At 36.4% G+C, this 19,592-nt stretch overlaps 1 protein-coding gene across 1 annotated transcript in view; it reads right to left on the bottom strand.

Moving 5' to 3' along the window:
• ANO3 (anoctamin 3) overlaps nucleotides 1-19,592 on the bottom strand; it is a 200,359-nt gene that overhangs the window by 13,828 nt on the left and 166,939 nt on the right. Inside the window, exons 17-20 of the mRNA XM_036861881.1 lie at nucleotides 12,634-12,670; nucleotides 8,326-8,437; nucleotides 7,387-7,444; nucleotides 1,269-1,366 (exon numbers count right to left, since the gene is read on the bottom strand). Coding sequence (XP_036717776.1) covers nucleotides 1,269-1,366; nucleotides 7,387-7,444; nucleotides 8,326-8,437; nucleotides 12,634-12,670 — 305 coding nt within the window. The remainder of the gene's footprint in view (nucleotides 1-1,268; nucleotides 1,367-7,386; nucleotides 7,445-8,325; nucleotides 8,438-12,633; nucleotides 12,671-19,592) is intronic.

Raw genomic sequence — 19,592 nt, 5'->3', positions numbered from 1 at the left:
CTTCGTCCAGCTGTTGGGAAAACCCCACCAGGATGTCATTTGCCATGGTACCCTTGGGATTTGATATACAAAATCCAGGCTCACCTCTTGGGCAAGGCCATCGTGAAAATGTGATGTCCAAAGTGCATGGTATGTACAGAAGTACATAGATAATAATAACAACAAGAATCATTCTTAATATTACAATGACTACTACACCATCTTGACTGTGCTTATGAAGTACCCACACCATGTCAGATCCTGTGCTAGGCACTTGATACCTAATTTACTCAAATATTTTCAAATTACGTTCCTCAAACTTTATGTTTCAAAGAGGTAAGCCAAAGATAGAAAGGAATATGAAAAATGGACTGGGCTTCCCAAACCTCCATGCCTATTCTCCCTTCATTTAGAAGAGATTCATTTTAATCTGTTTTGCTATTGAGGATTTGTGTAAACATCTCTTCACAAAAAGCTTCTGTCATTTATTGATGAAGGTTTAAATACCATTGGGTCATCTCATTTAATCTTTATAAATCCTTTAGTTTACAAATTTAAAAAAATGTCTCAGAGAGGTAAGTAGGTTATAAGCATCTTTAGCAAGAGGCAGAAAAGGAATCTGTACCAGGTCTCCACAATTTCTCAGTCTGATGCACTGGGTTAATATCACCTCTCCAACCCCCAGGTCTCTGCTCAGGAATATCCTGATGCTACTTAAGGGCCAAGGAGGAGAAAGAAACATGGTATAATTTGATGACTGAGCCTAAGTTATTTATATCATTAATCAACTAACCAGTTCTTTCCCCATAGTCAGGAAATTCTTCAAAATTATAATGTTTATAAATTAATTAGGCCTCAATGCTTCCATACCACAATGTTTTAAATACACTCTATTTCACTGTATTCTAAAGGATAATATATTTTAACAGATGTAAAAGTGGGCATTCAGGGTCCTTCTATGTCAGTATTTCACTTGAGGACACGGGGAGGGGGAAGGGTAAGCTGGGACGAAGTGAGAGAGTGTCATGGACATATATACACTACCAAATGTAAAATAGATAGCTAGTGGGAAGCAGCCACATAGCACAGGGAGATCAGCTCGGTGCTTTGTGACCGCCTAGAGGGGTGGGATAGGGAGGGTGGGAGGGAGGGAGATGCAAGAGGGAAGAAATATGGGAACATATGTATATGTATAGCTGATTCACTTTGTTATAAAGCAGAAACTAACACACCATTGTAAAGCAATTATACTCCAATAAAGATGTTAAAAAAAAAAATTAAGTACTCACGGGTATCCCAGTTCCATGAAATTGTTCCATATTTGCTTCAAAAACATGATAACTCCCATCTGGAGGCAAAGGTCTATCAAACAGCCACTAGGATGACACTGAAACAGAACAACAAGAGCATTAATGATCTTGCTCTTCTAGGTTGCCTTAAACACCCCCACATTCAAATTGTACAGCAAATTCTAAAGCCAGGGCACCTTATATCAATGCGTAAAGAGAATAAAAACAGGGAAGAAACAGCGCATATGAGGATACCTGATAGGGAAGTTTTCAGTAATATACATTGGAATATTGATCAAAATTATAACAGCAATAACCAAAAAAATCTAACTTTTAATGAGCACTTAGTACTGCCAAGCTCTGTGCTAGGCATGATCACATTTAATGAATGCTCTGGAATACTACATATCTATTAACAATCAGGTGATAGCAAAATATTTAATTCTATGACAAAATGTTTATATTTTTAAAAATCAGCTTTTTGTCTCAGACTGATTTTAAATTTGCAGAAAATTTACAAACATAGTACAGAGAGTGCCCATGCAGCCCTCCCCCAATTCCCTCCATTGCCCCTTACATTACCAAGGTCTATTGTCAAAGTTAAGAAGTCGATATTAGTACATTGCTATTAACCAAATTCCAGACTTTACTTAGATTTCACCAGCTCCAGGACGCAACGTGGGATACCCCATAGCATTTATTTGTCATGTTCCCCCCAGTCACCTCTGGTCTAGACAGTTTCTCAGATTTTCATATCCTTAACAATTCTGAGTACTGCTGGACCAGCACCCTGTGGAAAATCCCCAAATCTGGGTTTGTCTGATGTTTTCACATATTTAGACTGGGGTTATGTGCTTTAAGAATGGAGGCAGGGCACAGAGGTAAAGTGCCATTTCCATCACATCCCATCAGGGCCACATGGTATCCACATGACATCACTAGTGATATTAACCTTCATCACTTGGTTAATATAGTATTTGCCAAGTGTTTCTACTGCAAAGTTACTCATTTTCCCTTATCTCCTGGAGAGGGAGTATCTACATATATTATAATGTATTTTAAGTGATAAAAGTATGCCACAAAATAGTTTGTCAGCATGATCCCAATGTTGCCTTCTCTGTGCTCCTCTGCTTTTTCAGATGCTCAGTAACAGCATTAGAAACCCACACAAACAAAAGTGTGATTCCAATGAAAATTGCAATCAATGTGTTTTGCTTGAAAACTTTGCACTATAGAAGATATTTGGGTAGGAAAGCATGGGTCTTTTTCTTTGGAAATGGGTTCATGTCCTGCTCGTAAGGATGATGGTGTCTATAGCTTTGATCTACAGTTCCTATTTCTGTCAAATCAGTACCAGTGGGACTTCAAAGGGAACAAATACTTAGGACACAAAGAGCCTGCTTTTCTGTTTCCAGCCCAGTAACTTAAAACTCCCTAATCTGAGCCAGAGAGAGGGTTTGCCAGTGATAATTTTTATTGTGTGGAGAAGTTTCATGTCTCCTATCCAAGCATGCTCCTTCTGAATTTAGGACCCCCTGAGCTCTGCTACATATATACCATAAGCGGGTTTGGTAGACTGTCTGAGGCAGAATAATTACTAAGCTACAGAGTCAGATCACAGATCACAGTTGCAAGCTGAAAACTCTTCATTTTTGTAGAGAGACTCACAGAGGCAAATTAACTTGTCCAAGATCATGCAATGCTAACTGGGGATGTGGGAAGGAAAGCTTTGGTCTCCTGTACCCTCATCCACTGCTCTTTTACATAATGCTAAGGATGAATTCTGTTTACCAAATGTGTTCATTGCCTTGAAGGGTTGTTTTAGCAAAGCCTGTTATTACGCGGGAAGTTAAAAAGAAGACCATCATAGAGCCATGTGACTGGATCACCCTCCACAATGGTAGGCCAAAGCGGGGAGGCTGGATGAAAGACCATTTATAATTTTGTTGAAATTGAGCCTTGATGACTTTGTAGTTTGATTTACAGGGTACAGAAAGAGATCCAACAGTTTCAGTGGATCTGCCTCCTCGCATAATGATTCCTTTGAGCTAAATCCAGTCCTTCATTACTCTAAAACTCATTCGGTATAAAGTCTATACTTAGAATGAGTAAAGGGCATGGATGAATGTGCAGGAGACCCAGGCTTTCATTCCCATTGCACCATTCAAAATTATATGACCATGGACAACCCAAAGCTGGGTGCCTTCACATATTTTTCTCATTTGCTCCTCATGAGAGTCTGGTGACATGGGTGTTAATATCTCTAATTTGTAGATAATGAAGCTAAGTGGCAGACAGAACTATCACACTCCAATACCCTATTCCTTTCACTTGATCCACTCTAGTATGTTTACTCTAAATCCAATTTACATGTAGGAGCCAGCAATCATTCAGCGATCTTGTACCAACACCAATTTTTATTAGATTCTCCACTGTGGCAATATGCTATCCCAATGGTGGCTGGAAAGCGCAGTGATCAGAACATGAACTCTAGACTGCCAGAATCAAATTGATATCAAATTGATGACTTCATCAATTTATAGGTATGTTTCAATAATTTTAGGTAAATTATGTAACTTCTCTAAGCTTCTGTTTTCTCATCAGTAACATGAGTGTAATAACAGAATTGTTGTGAGTATTAAATGCATTAATATATGTAGAACACTTAGAACCAATTGCTGGAATGTGCTGGCATATAGTAAACACTCATTAAATATTACCTATTATTAACATTTTACACAGATTTACATATATGAGATATTATATGGCATAGTATGAGGGAAGTCCAGTATAGCCAGTTCGTAAATGTTCTAAATAAAATTGTAGTACTTTTTTCCTTTCTTTATAATGGCTACCATTATTTATGCCAGGGATTTTACATGCATGATCCAATTTAATACACCTATGGCCAATATTACTGAAATGGCTAGTCTTATCACAATTTGCACATTAAAAAAATTGAGACATAGAGATACTAAGATCATGCATTGAGGTGCAGCAAAATTAGAATGTATACTGTCAGATCCCAAAGACAAAATATTTGTTACAGATCATGGTTATGTTCTTTTCTTCAAGACTATTAACATCATCAAAGGAAGGAAAGAGACTTCTTCATCTGTACACCACATATTACCCAGCAGAGACCTAGGGTAGAATATGTGTCAATAAATGCTTGCTGTATGATTGAATTCAGAGGGTCAATTCTTATCTTCCATCATGTATACTTTTTCTACCTACACTTCCAGGATTTCTAGGGTCTATCACAAACCCATATTTTTATTTCACTGAGTTTTTTTCAAAATAAATAATCCTTTGTTGGAAAATATGGCTACTATCTATGTCATATGTATTGTGGAAAATATCTAGGATGGTTATGAAATATTTTTCCTGACATTAGTATTATAATTATTCCCCTGGTACTTTCAAAGAAGAATCATGAATTCCAATAATTTCACAATTAAGAGTACCCAATTAAACAAAATTATTGGTGCTAGCAGCCACTAAAATGGCATCAATATGCAGATCTACCTGCGCGTGACTACACTGTTGCCCACACTACCCTTGCTAACTCCACTGAACACTCTTGGAAAAAGTAAGCCTTGCTTCTTTCCCCCCATTTGGGTAGCTGAAAACCGTTTAGCAGATATAGTCATACTTCTGGGCTATGAAAGAAAGCTGCAAGTCTGATTTGGGGACTTTCAGGAGGCCTGGGACTATGAAAGGCCTTAGTTGATCTCTGACCAATAGAATAATACCCAGGTGGCTGTAGAGACAGAGCATAGATAAACATCAGTTACAATTTATAGAGTTCCTCCTGCAGTCCAGGGACTGTGCTAATTGTCTTATGCAAATTATCTCTTATTTATTAACAGCTTTGCAACCTAAGTGTTACTATTGCCAGTTCACAGATGAGAAGACAGATATTCAGAGAGGTTAAATTAAGGACAAAGAATGAATAATCAGCAATATTAACATTTGAGCCCAGTTTTCTGTGATATAAAGCATATGTTCTTTGGGATTTTTAGGCTTTCTCCATGTATTCCAATAAACTTTTAGAAGACTCTGGGGAGACAACATTAATGAGAGAGGCCCTGAGTTTTGGGGACTTTTTAGATAGAGACTAGGAATGTCTCCTATTTCTCAGGTAATCTTTTCTTAGCCTCTCTCTAAATTATGACCTCCTACTAATGCTGCCACAAATTAAATTGGATTTTACATTAGAATAATTAAAACAATTTTGAACTAGACAAGGAATAAACAGTCTGACAATGAGACTGAACAGAGTCCAGAAATTTCAAGATGTAGAATATAAAAAATCTTACAGTCTCATTTTGCCGAATGAAAAAATGTATTTATTATATTTATTTATTAAATGTGTGCCTGCCAATTAGGCATGGGGGGATCTTGATTACTCTTTACACCAAAATAAACTTCCAATGGGCCAAAGATATCAGTATTTTTAAAAAATAACATTAGCTAAAAATACATGTTAATTTTGGGCTTCCCTGGTGGCACAGTGGTTAAGAATCCGCCTGCCAATGCAAGGGACATGGGTTTGAGCCCTGGGCCAGGACGATCCCACATGCGCGGAGCAACTAAGCCCGTGCGCCACAACTACTGACCCTGCACTCTAGAGCCTGTGAGCCACAACTACTGAGCCCAGGTGCCACAACTACTGAAGCCCGTGCGCCTAGAGCCCGGGCTCCACAACAAGAGAAGCCACCGTAATGAGAAAGCCCAGGCACCGCAACGAAGAGTAGCCACCGCTCGCCGCAACTAGAAAAAGCCCGCACGCAGCAATGAAGACCCAACACAGCCAAAAATAAATAAATAAAATGTTTTTTTTTTTAAATGTGAATTTTTAAAATTTCCTGAATGGAGAATACATTTTTTTTTGTCATGATACAAATTCCCCAAACCATTAACAACAGTAATATTTTGATTAGAAAATGCTATATAGTTTTGTAAAAAATATATCAAAACAAAACTAAACTATATACAAGAAAATGGAAACATGTCTGCAGCAAATATGAAAGATTAGAGTCTAATTTTTTTTGTTTTTAAATTATTAAAACAGAAAAACTGTTTAATGAAAATAAACAGGAATAATACACACACAGAAGTATAAAATGTCAACAAACATATGAAAAATATTCTCCATTTCACTTGTAATTAAAGGAACTGAAATCAAAAGAAGATATCCTTTGGATTATTGGTAAAAATTAAAATGTTTCTCTTGGCAAAAGTCTGAAAAGTAAATTCATACTCTATAGGTAGAGCATGGCATTTGGGAGGACAATTTGTCAGTCTCAGTGAAAATATAAAATATTCTTACACTGTGATAGAGAGATATTATTCCTAGACATTTTGTTTCCATGACATACATATAATAAATCAATAAAGAAATATGAGACTTTGAAGATATACCTATATATTTATAAATTAGTATTTGAAGTAAGATTTCTTTTGGACTAAATTTTCCCTGCTTAAAAGGAAACCCAGCATGTTTAAAAGTTTGGAAACCAGTACAATAGACAATAATAATTCCCCCAAAGAAAAACAGTCCTGGAGCTAAATTTCTGGGCTTTGTGAATGGAAAAAATCATTTTGATGGAATATTAAAAAGAGCTGACGGACTTCCCTGGTGGCACAGTGGTAAGAGTTTGGGCTCCCAATGCAGGGGACCTGGGTTTGATCCCTGCTCAGGGAACTAGATCCCACATGCATGCCGCAACTAAGAGTTCGCATGCCACAACTAAGGAGCCCATGTGCTGCAACTAAGGAGCCACGAGCCACAACTAAGACCTGGCACAATCAAATAAATAAATAAATAAAAATAAATAAATACATGAGCAAATTCCTGCTTTCCAAAAAAAAAAAAAGAGCTGAGGTCAGGATCTTGGGGTTTAACCTTCAAGTTCACCCTCTTTTTTGGAAAGACTTAGTTCCTTCATTTCTGAAACCATAGGAAGTCTCCTTTATCAAAAACACATCTTCAGCATGCCTGAAATTCCCTGTTCCACCTTCCCTTTCTCTCCCTTCCCACACCCTCTTCCTCCCATAGTCCTTGGTCCATATCCATGCCTATCCCCACACCCACCCTTACAAGATTACTTACTTCCTCCAGTCTCCACCGGTTGAAAAGTTTATTGTACTTTCCTGGATGGCCTACAAATCTGTAAAAAGCCATTTTAATTCATTAGCGTTTATGTGGGTTGACTGAAGAACATTTACTAATGCATTACAACAAGTGCATGTGTGGGTAGAGACATAAGTGTTCTCTGGAGCAACTTGTACCCAAACAGTTGACTTAGGTCATGCTTACACATCAAAGGACCCAACTTAAAAAGGAAAAATGATGTGTGAAGTCAATATCAATGAGTTGAGAAAGTACAGAGAAACCAACCGAATGAAATTTTCCACTTTTACCTGTGGAGTTTTAGTGTCTTCTTGACCTAGTTAACGAATATTAATACAATGTGCTGAATGGTTTAGTTTAAAATGTTTCTAGCTTCAGTATGTTTCCATGGCACTTGTCAGAGTGTTAAACATATGGCAAACCAGAACCAGTAGCTTAATATGCTTCTTTTTCATATTTTGCAGCAAATTTAGGGAAAAGAAAAACATTACCATGATAGGTATGTTTCCCCACTAAGGAAATGTAAGCTGGGGTTACATAAAAATTATTTTCTTATTTAACAAAACCATTACTTATGATTGGAGAGTCATAATTCAACCCAAGGATGGCATATATGTTTTATCTATTTATTTTTTAAAAATGGAAGTATAGTTGATTTACAATGTTGTGTTAGTTTCAGGTATACAGAAAAGTGATTTGGTTATATGATTTCATTTTTTTATGCCAACTTTAATTGGGAGTGGCAGCTAGAAGCACTGTACTGAGAAGTCTTTTGATTTGAAAAAGCATGTGAAGATTGATTGGGACAGTTTTCTAAAGCAGAGGACAAGAATTTGCCACCCCTGTTAACAAACTGGCAGTGGAACTGTTGACAATCTCTGTCATTCTGCAAAGATAATGCCTATGGAGTTGACTTACCTCCCCAAAAAGAAAGCAATATAGAAGATAGAACTGTTTAAATTGACAAACTGGAAGAGGAACATCTTCAAAGCAAAGCTGTTTTCCCATTCAGATTCTGTTCGAGGATATTCTAAAAGGAACATAGGGTGTGTTTACATAGATGAGGTAAATGACAAGAAATATGGATACGGAATCAGAAGTCCCATGTTCAAAGTCTGGTTCAGTCATTTACTAGTTCTATGAGCCACTCAATGCTCAATGTCTCTGAGTTCTAGTGTCTGCATCTGTAAAAATAGGAATGATAATATCTGTTCCATAGAGTTGCTGAAAGGATCCAATGAGATAATCTTTAGACATTTCCCACAGCTACAGGAGTATAATGCTTGTTATTAAGATATAAAGATTTTCAGGATTCTCTCTGCTCCTTTCATTTAGAGGTAACCATAAATATTAGATCAGTCTTTCACCCAAACTGGCTATACTTAATATAGGGACCTAAATTGTCCACAGGGTTCTTTGAAAAAGGAATATTTTGTATGCAGACTGAAGTGGAATAGTAAAGAGAAAAGAGGGCTGCATCAGTCACAAGAGCCCAGTTTTTATCTCAACCTTACACCTAATTTGCTGGTAATCTCAGACAGGCCTCTTCACATTTCTTTGTAATCAGTTTTATAATCTGTGAAATGAGGAATTTAGACAAGATAATTTGAAGAACTCTGTCAACTCACACCTTAGGGTTCTAACTTTTCAAACAAAACAAAACAAACAAAACACAACAAAATACAGTGATGAGAGAGATTGGATGAAGATGGCAGCATGTACTGCGGCCTCTGCTCCCACTCAGTATCCAAATAAGTGATAGAAAATATATATGCACATCTACTATATATATTTTAATATAATTGAAAAATTCAAGAAAGGTAGAAAATAGATGGGCTCTGACTTAAGGAAAAGATAGGCCAAAATATATGCATGAGCAAAGCACAGAATAAGAACGCAACAGGTCTTGGGGGAACTCCAAGCCCAAAGCAGGTAGGTGCCAGAAATAGGAGGGGGTCTGTGGGGCACCCAAAAGAGTGACTGGTTGGTGGGCACCAGTGAGAGCAGTCAGGAGAGGCTGACATTTCCCCATGGGTTTTGATCGGTTGTGTTTTCATTGTTGTTTCCTTCTAAATAGTTTGTAAATTAAGCATAAAACTTATTTAGAAATGAGAATGTGGATTTTTAAAAAAATCCTGTGAGTAAGATTGCTTTTGGTTCTCCATTTCTCATTTTATTGCAGCGTGATCCACAAACGTGTCCTGTGTGATTTCTGCTTTGGGGTAAAAAAGTTGCAATTTCATTGTGGTCAAATTACATGGATAAGTTTTGTCAATGTATCAAGTGTCTGAAAATAATATTTCTTTTGAGCATACAATTTATATATATTTTAAAAGAAGCTTGCTGGTTATGATATTCAAATACTCTATATCCTGGCTTATATTTTGAGTGTGGATTTATCAATTTATTTTTGTATTTCTATCATTTTTTGCCTTCTATGTTTTGAAGGTTTGTGAAAATGTGTATAGAAATCATGACTATTATATTGACCTGGTAGATTGTTTATCACTATGAAGTGTTTCTCTGTCTCTCTCAAATAGACATTAAATTCTTGTTTGCCTAATGTTAATATGGTGACATATGATTTTATTGTTACTATTTTCTTGATATAGATGCTCTTATTGCTGAATTGACCTCTAACAAAATAAAAACTCTTTACCAGTTGACCTAATTTGTTTCTTGGAATCCAGGTTTATTTTTATAGATAATTGATATTACAGATAAATCACAGTTCATTATTATAGTTACTTTATTATTTGGAACAACTGACAACCATTCTGATCTAATTCTCAACAACTATAAAACTAGGCTGAAAAAATTATCTCTTGGAATCAAATGTTATATATTTCCTCTCTAAAAAAACCTTAATGTGATAGAATTGAAGCTTTGATTTTTTTGTGTGTGTGGTTTTTGAAAATAAAATATTTGGACAAAAAATGAAATCAAGAAACAAAGTTTAAAAAAATATTTTAAATAAAACAGTGTTTGTCCTCTTCTAGAAAGTTAAACCTAATTTCTAATTTGAAGCATAAATTTGCAAGCCAAAAGTTATATAGAATATAATGTAATATATATTATATATATATGTATATATGTATAGGTATATACATGCAATGATATTATATTCCTTTAAATAAAATATCAATATTTTATTAATTTAAATCAATACAATTCATTCATTATTAATCAACAATTATGAATCCACAGGCATTATAGTATGAGTTACAGATGAAAAATCAAATATGAAGTGAATACACCTGGAACTTAGCACAGATAACTGCTCTGTTTCCTACTATCAATTATGGTCCCCAAATCACTTGCTTAGATTTGCTTCTATCTTGGGTATAAAGTACTTTAAAAGTTAATAAATATAAGGAATCAGAGCTGGAAGAAACCTTTGAGACAATCTAGTTCAAGTGCTTTGTTACCCAACTGAAGAAATTGTAGCTCAGTGGGTTTAAGGAACAATGAAAATGATGAAAAAGATCATTCCCATTTATGGAGCACTTGTCATGTGTCAGGCAGCCAACTTACAATGGTGAAACAGGAAGTATTATCATTCTCATTTTACCAGTGAAGGAACTGAGTCTCAAAAAAAAAAAAGGAAAAGGAGGAAGAACAGAGGAAAGAGGAGGAGGAGGAAGAATGGAATGGAGAGCGGGGAAAACTTGCTCAGAGTCATGTAATTTCCAAGTGATCATGTCATCCAGAGGATGAACTAGGGACTAGTTCTTCCCTCTATATACTGTTCCTTCTCTTGTTACTTGTATTTGTAAATACATTATAACGAAAGTGATATATCATAATAAAGTCATACAGTTCCTCCACCATAGTCAATGGAGTCTGCCACTTCTGAGTTTAAATTCTACTTATTTAACTTAATTATCTTGGTTTTCTTATCCATAAACTAGGGATCATACTGTCATAGAGTTGTGATGACAATACAACAAAATAATGAAGGAGAAGTGTTTAGCTTAGCCCAGTGCCTTGGCTCTGGTGAGTTCTCAAACAATAAAAGATCATTGCTCAAACAAATCTGCAATAAAAACTTTGTACCCCAAACTGGGGGACCAAAAATTAAGTTCGAGGATAGAAAAAAAGACATTTTCTGACATGGAAGGTTTTGAGAAATTTACTTTCCAGGTAGCAAAATAAGGAATTAAGTTAAGACAGAAGAAACATAGGGTCCAAAAAGTAATGTCCAACTGAGAAGAAAAAGGTGAAAGGAATTCCCACAGTGCTGGTGAAGGCAAGTGTAGATGCAGCTGAGCACAAGCCCAGAGGGTAACCTATTGAGACTGGAGTAGACAGTGGTTCAGGGAGGATAATTCTAAGAAGAAAATAAAATGAGTACAATACTTGATGTTTTTGAATGTATTTAGAGAGAATTTAGAGTTATGGCAGGAAGTTTGGGATAAATTAAGGAAAGTATGTGTAGACAATTAAGCAAAAAAAGTGCTATTATTAGCTTCATGAAAAGATAAAGGTTGTGTAAGAAAGGAAGGATCACAGTACACACCATGCCTTAGATGTGAACATAGTTCTCTAGACACAACGATCTGAACACTAATTATTCATTTGGCTAAAACTGCTGGTATAACTACTTTGGAAGGAGGGGAATTAAGTCTGTTTTTAGCCGGTAATGGATGGGAAAGTGGGCGGGGACAGGACACTGCAGGGAATAAAGACTTAAGTTCTTGTCTTTATGATGGGAAGGCAATCACTTCCCAAAGCTGGAAAACCCAAGAATGGCATGCAGTTTAGAAATAGGGTAGAAAATAACAGAAGAAATGAATTGCTAAAATGCTAAAAAGCTGTCCCTCAGGGATACGGAAAATAAGAATGGGTAATGTGGCAAAGGATTGGTGTTTATTATAAATCTTTTAATAATCTTTTGCCTTTTAAATTGTGTACATGTAATATGACACTTTGATAAAAATAAATATTGGGGGGGAAAATCACAAAGAACTGAAAAGGTAGTGGAAAAAAGCAATTCCAAGTAGGGAGAACAAGGTTTGCTAATTTCTAGTAAGATTTTGTAACTATATACATTGCCTCTCTATAGTTATGTGATGTAGTCCAACTTCCTACGCCCCTTCTTTCACTTTTATTGACAATTATATAACTAAAGTTGATATAAAAAACATATAAAAAATGCTAAAGTGTGTAAAGCAACTGCAGAATAATATGCCCATGTTACTAAAGAGTGAAGAAAAATGGACTTACCTAAATTAGTGAGAAGGTAAGCAATTTTTTCATAAGCCTGTAATAAAAGAAAACAAATAGTTAATGTTATTATTTTCTTTTAGAAAAGGCTGTTATTTACACTATTCAAGAAACATCTAAAGCACATTCTACATAGTGGCTACATTTTTAATTAAGCAGAAGCAAGTTTTAAATCTTACTCTACAGGGCTTTATGTATACACATACACACAAAATGCATGCAATAAAAATGTGTTGTAAATATGTGTATATATACAGACACATTTGATTTCTGCAATAATGTCTTTTCTGTTAGCTATCTTTATTTCCACTTTATAAATCAAAGAAATGAGATTTTAAAAACCCCAAAAACATTCAACTAGTCAATGGCTGACCTGGGATTTGATAATCAAATTATATGTGCTTTTTACTACACTAGAAGGTTAAGTGCAAGTATGTCTTCTTTACTATTGATAAAGAATTTTCCAAATTATGACAAAGACAGTGGGCAAAGTTGCATTCCTAAAGAACAAAGCTGGTTTGGTGGTTATTTAAAACAAGATTCACTAGTCAAATCTGTTGAATCTGTAAGTCACACGTACAATAGACTTTTATAACATTTTTTATATTCTGCCACCTTCTCCTTGCCCCACCGTACTCTGTGTACCACTCATACAGACTCAAGGAAAGAAAACATATTTCACAATATTCCAAGTAAATATAGTTGGAAATGTATATTTACTATGGACAGAAGGGTGATGTGTGTGTGCATGTAAATATGACTATATAACCCCACAATTCAACAAATTATTCTTTAGATTATAAATTCCAATATCCCTGCCTATTGGCATGCAAAATCAAAAAGGTGTCTGGACACTTTAAAAGTTGTTCACCTTCCCTGACTGTTCTTTCAATAGAACTATTATGATTATTCATCTTGACCATGATTCAATCCATCTCTTCCTAAGATTTAAAGTGTTATCTTGAGACAAAAAGATTATATTGAGTACAATAGTCTCATTCTACCCCGGTGCAGTTTTTTTTTTTTTTTTTTAACTGTACACTCAAGTAATCATTTTCAAATTTTAGGACCCGATTAGCTTGAATTCATGAGCACCAAAGTTGTCTTGACTTTGTTCTTTTCCATGCCCCATTTATCAACTAAGATGATTAGAGAAGGGTCTCCAGAGAGTATGGTAAGATAGCCTTATCAATCAGCAAATAGTACTTGAGTAGCTCCTGTGCCTCAGGCACTGAATTAAGTGCCCTCATGGGGACTGAGAGAAAATTTTTTTTTTTTGAGAAAATTTTATTTAAATAACTGCCATTTAGAGTATTTGGCTGGTGCCAAACAGTGTTTTATATATACTATTATTTATATTTGTCCTTAGAACAATATTATCAAATAGGTATTATGATTCCCATTTTACAGAACAGGAAACTAAGGTTTAGAATGTTAAGTACCTAACCTGAGATAATACTTCTAAGCAAGTAGCAAAGTCGGGATTCGGTATCATGGCCCTCTTGTACCACCTATGCTGTGCCTTGTCACATAACCATTTCAGGTTTTGTCTTAATACTTAGCACATAGACCTGTCTGTAAGCCTGGGATGATATCTGCAGCTGATGCCCCAAGGGATTACAATAACCTAATAACCTTTGGAGAAATGTTATGTGCCACCCCTGGATATATTGCTCTTGGAAAGCTCTCTGGGGTAGTGGACAGCTTGCATCACCCAAGGCCCAAATGCCCATTGGCATTATCAGGATGATGAGCTACAAAATCAGTCCATGCAGAGTGACATGTTAACTCACCCACAAAGTGTAGGAAGAAACCACAATTCAAATATAACCAACTGAATGGTGTCAGCAATCACATTGACACAGCAAGTTGTGTGTGTGTGTGTGTGTGTGTGTGTGTGTGTGTGTGTGTGTGTGGTAGAATGGATATGTACTTGGGGGAGGAGAGAATAAGGGGATTCAGGGTCAATTTTTCTGGTTACTACATTATATACATGTAGTATATGTATACACTACATAAATATACATCATTATATATATATATATGCAATATATGTGTGTGTGTAAAACACATTTGTAAATAAAATAAAATTTAAAAAGTATATAAAATACCATATTGAGGAACCTATGCTTTTAAAAATTATTCACTAGTGCATTCAGTAAGCTGATATTCTGTGGTCATATATATTGGGTTAAAAATATTTATTAGGAATTTCTAATGAGTCAGGTACTATTCAGGGAACCAAATAACAGTGAACCAAACATAATCTCTACTTTCATGGAATTTAAACTCCAGTGCTCAGAGACAGATGACAAAGAAATATGTAATTGGCCAGGAGACGCAAAGTACTAATAGGAAAGATGAAGCAGGCTGAGGGGTAGAGCGTAGTGGTGGCACAGCGCGCTATTTAGAGGGTGGCCAGGGAAGCCTCTCCAAGAAGGTGGCATTTGAGCAGAGAGTTGCATGGAGTGAGGGAACCCAGCAGGGATGCAGTTCAGTATCTGGGGGACACGGAAATTGTAAGTGCAAATGCCTGAGCCTGCCATGGGCTTGGTGTGCTTCATGAAGGACAAGGAAGGTAGAGGGACAAGGGTGGAGGCAGTAAAGGTAGTAAGAGATGAGTCAGAGAGATCTCAGAGGGAAACACATTTTCAGGGCCTGGTAGGCTATGGTGAGGACTTTAGAATTCATCCTGAGCTGAGAAGTCATCTCCCTATTAATGCTTTGTTATGGGGTGCAATGCAGAAATCAGTTGTGGGAAAAAAATGGCAAAGGCAGAGAAAAAACAGCAAGGTTGTTGTGAAGGGGCAAATTAAGGAGTTGTACACATATTTTAATGCTCTTTATCTCTGAGTCAGAGTCTCACAATCTAACCTTCTTTGTAAAAAGGAGCTCCAAACAGACTTTTGCAGAGTCAAAAAGAGTCTGCACTTTTCCAGGAATCCTCCTTTTTGAATTTCTAGAAATTGTGGACATACACATGAAAAAACTAAACAAATACATTAAAAAAAAAAAAAGCTAACCTTCTTATTAAATGAGTCATTTGCCATTGCTTCCTTTCAAGGTTAAGATATGTGGTCTAACACTTTGAACCACCCTATTCCATAATAAACTATTTGCATTGTAATTACCAGTGGGAATCAGGTGTTGAGGAAAGTCAGGTACATTTTGAGGTCTTTGGGGATCAGGCCCATGAAGGAAACATAGGAATGTATTCTCTGGACGTTAGAGATGGAAGTGGATCAATAATGTGGAAGAGTCCAGCATGAATACACAATAGCCAAGTATATTCAGGGCTTTCTTTTTTTTTTTCCTTCCTTTTGGTATCGTGTGCTCTACGCATGGTACATGGACTTTAAAATGAGAGGAGGAATACCAAAAGCAGTTTATCCTTTTATTGACAATGCTGAAATGGTTTAATTGGCTTAATCCCAGAAGTACAAGAGTACTTCTGCTGTGATGTTTCTATTTTTTCTTAAAAATTACATGTTAATCATGAGACCAGAGAACTTTCGTTCTTAAAATAATTCTTAAATTAATTGAGGTTTGATTGTCAAGCAACAAGAATATACACTTTTTAAGTAACTGCACATTTTAAATTTTTATTAAAATCTCTTTGGAAGTATTTCCTAATGATGGTTAACCATGCTACTATGGCACCTCCGGTAGGTAGCATTATATTTTGAGGGGCAGCAAAATAAAGAATAAAAAGGATGGGATTTGTACAGAGCAACTCCTGTTTCAAATTCTGGCTTTGTAGTGTTTTAGCTATATGGCTGGTAAAAGATGTTAAAGATAGTAACTTGAAGTTTTAGTTATTGGTAAATTATTTGCAATTTATCTTTGGAAGATGTGATTTCTGATCTTGGCTGTGTATCAAAATCACCTTAGCTCCTTAAATCACTGATTTCATAATACTATTTTGGGGTCTAACTGGATCAGAACCACTTGGAGCACATTATGGGAAATTTTTTGTTTTAAATACAGACTTATAGTCCTACAAAGAAGATTCTGAATGAGACTCAGGAATCTGTAGTTTTTCAAAAGTGTTTCAGGTGATTTGATGAGTATAAGAGTAGGAAACAATCCTTTAAGTTACTTTTATGATCTGTAAAATGGGCCTGTCATCAAATTTTTATTATCTTGATCTATATTTCTCTCCCAAATTAAATATTTGTAGGAATGCCACAATCCACCTGTTTAAAAGCTTAGAGAATATATATCCTTTGATTATTAGTTTGAATGAAATTAACAAGGGCAGAAAGCTTGAAAGACACTGAAAATATAATTCCAGTAACAAAAATGACTTTGAGCACATACAATATTCAAAATGCTAGGATATTTGGAGAATAAAATATTTAAAATGTATTGAAAGAATATATTCTAAATGTCTTTTAGGCATTAGGCAAAGACCTGGAGATATAAACATGAGGAAGCTACAGCCCCTGCTCATGAGGAATTTATAACCTGATAGCAGGAGAATAGGCATATCCCAAACACTGTAGCAGAAGAGTATTCACAAAAGAGATTGTTTAATGCTATCAGGAGAATCTGATAAGGAGGGAGAATAGACCTGTCCAAGCACCTGTGAGAAGAACAGACACAAAGAGATTCTTTAATTCCACATATGGGATTGAGAACAAATTTTATAAAAGAAGTGATCCTTAACTGAAATTTTCAAAGATGAAGAGATATTCTTCAAGGAGACAAAAAGAAAAAAAGGTCAATAGAGGAAGCACTGTGAACCAGGAGATGGGTGTGAAATAGCAGAATGCCAGGGAGCAAGCACAAGTGGTTCTATAGGCTGGACTGCAGGGTGTGACAGGGAGGGCCGGCAAGACACAAACTCCGACAAGGGGAGAAGGGAAGACTGGCTTTAAATAATGGAGACCCTCCCATGCCACTGATGTCAGAGGCAATGGGAACCTGTTATACAGATCTGAGTACAAAATAAAATGATCAAATTTGTAATTTTGAAAGACCCTTGCAGCCGTGGTGTGAAAGGGAGATGGGAAGAGTGGAGAATAGAGACAGGAAGACTAACCAGTTAGAAGGCTGTGACAATAGCCTGAGCTAGAAATGACAAACAGCTGAGCTAAGGAAGCAGAAGTGAGGATGGGGAGCAGGGAATGGATAAGAGAGATGTTACGGAGGCACAGTTCACAACAGTCACTGATACGATGAAGGAGACAAAAGTAATGCATGAAGAATGGCAAGGTTTCTGGCTGTGTACATTAAACATGAAAAGTTGTTTGTTTTTTTAAAGTATTTGTTTGTTTTATTTATTTATTTAGGCTGTGTTGGGTCTTCGTTTCTGTGCGAGGGCTTTCTCCAGTTGTGGCAAGCGGGGGCCACTCTTCATCGCGGTGCGCGGGCCTCTCACTATCTCGGCCTCTCTTGTTGCGGAGCACGGGCTCCAGACGCGCAGGCTCAGTAGTTGTGGCTCACGGGCCCAGGTGCTCCGCGGCATGTGGGATCTTCCCAGACCAGGGCTTGAACCCGTGTCCCCTGCATTGGCAGGCAGATTCTCAACCACTGTGCCACCCGGGAAGCCCAAAAGTTCAGTTTTAAAAAATTATTTGGCTGATTTAAACTATTTTTCCATGCACTTATTTCATAGTTTCATGTATATGGCTTATAGCTGAAAAGCATATTAGATTAATAGAATATTTTAACTGAGTCCAAATCCCTCGTTTGGGGAATATGGTAGCACAGGGATCACAAAATCAAGCTATTAAGAAACATTTGTATGAGTACATTTGAAAAGTACATTTGTATGAGCTGTATATTTAGAGTTGTTCTGCAAATAACAAAAGATAGCCTTTGGTATTCTAGGTGAATCTTTTTGGTGGTATAATTTTTTAAAGAGTCTGATATTTTGATATTAATGATGTTAATCTATCCTTATTTGATTAAGCTCTTAAATTGATCCTGTGTGTTCAGGTGAGTCAGAAGGGCTGTTTAATAATCTGTGGAGTGCCTTAACATCCTGGGTGGGAAGGAAATGCATAAATTCAAAAGGGCATTATTTTTTTTACACTGATTGAATCTGAGAAACATAACATTCCTTTCACATTTGTTGAGTTGGCTGTGTAATTCACTTCTTTTATGCTAAATCCATTTTAAAATCTTCTCCTGAGTTAGTTGCAAAGGCAAAGGAGAAGTTGTATGGTCTTTTGCACTTCTAACAATCCCTGAATCTGAAAGCCAAAATGCTCAACAAGTAGAAATAAACATTTAGAAAGAGAAAAGTCAGCTCTGTTTTCTCCTGGGAACTATGGATGCTTATTTCATAGCACTAGGCACTTACATGGGCTTTTGTATTTAATTAAGTAGAGCTAGTGGGATTTTAAGGATCTCAAAGGATGGTTTCTATGGTAAAAATAGTACTATCCTTACCTGTCTACAGAGGTCTTTGTTGTCTGTAAATGCAAGTACTTTGGAAGAAAGAATACATTAAGCCTCATCAAAAATATAAACTTAGTGAGAGGAAGTTGTATCTGAACCTATAAGAGAGAGGAATGTATGTTGGAGGGTCAGTTGTGATTCTAGGGAAGTGATCACCGAGGATAGAAATTGGAGGGGGAGTAGAATCAGAGTTCAAGGGACTGCGAATTGAGAAGCACCTGGAATAATATAAAACTGGAGTCTGGTACATCAGTGAAAACTTCAGCCAGCCTGATAGAAAGTAATGGACTTTTATCAGGACACTAAGTTGAGGAACTGATGCTTCAAACTGATGAAAGCCTGGGCAGTGTTCAGAGGGGCAGGGGAGAGGGAGAGAGCATAAATGAGAACAGAAGGAACAGATGGGGAGAGAGAGAGAGAGAGAGAAAGAGAGTGTGAGTGTGTGTCCTGGGATGTTAGCCATTGATAAGCCTGCTCCTTACCTGGTGAAAGACGAAATTTAAAAAATGACCCAAAGTTGCTACCTAGGTGGCTGGGGTTTTATGGGTAAC

The sequence above is a fragment of the Balaenoptera musculus genome, chromosome 8 (assembly GCF_009873245.2).
Source record: "Balaenoptera musculus isolate JJ_BM4_2016_0621 chromosome 8, mBalMus1.pri.v3, whole genome shotgun sequence".
Classification (NCBI taxonomy): Eukaryota; Metazoa; Chordata; class Mammalia; order Artiodactyla; family Balaenopteridae; genus Balaenoptera; species Balaenoptera musculus.
This window is presented reverse-complemented; position numbering and strand designations above follow the sequence as displayed.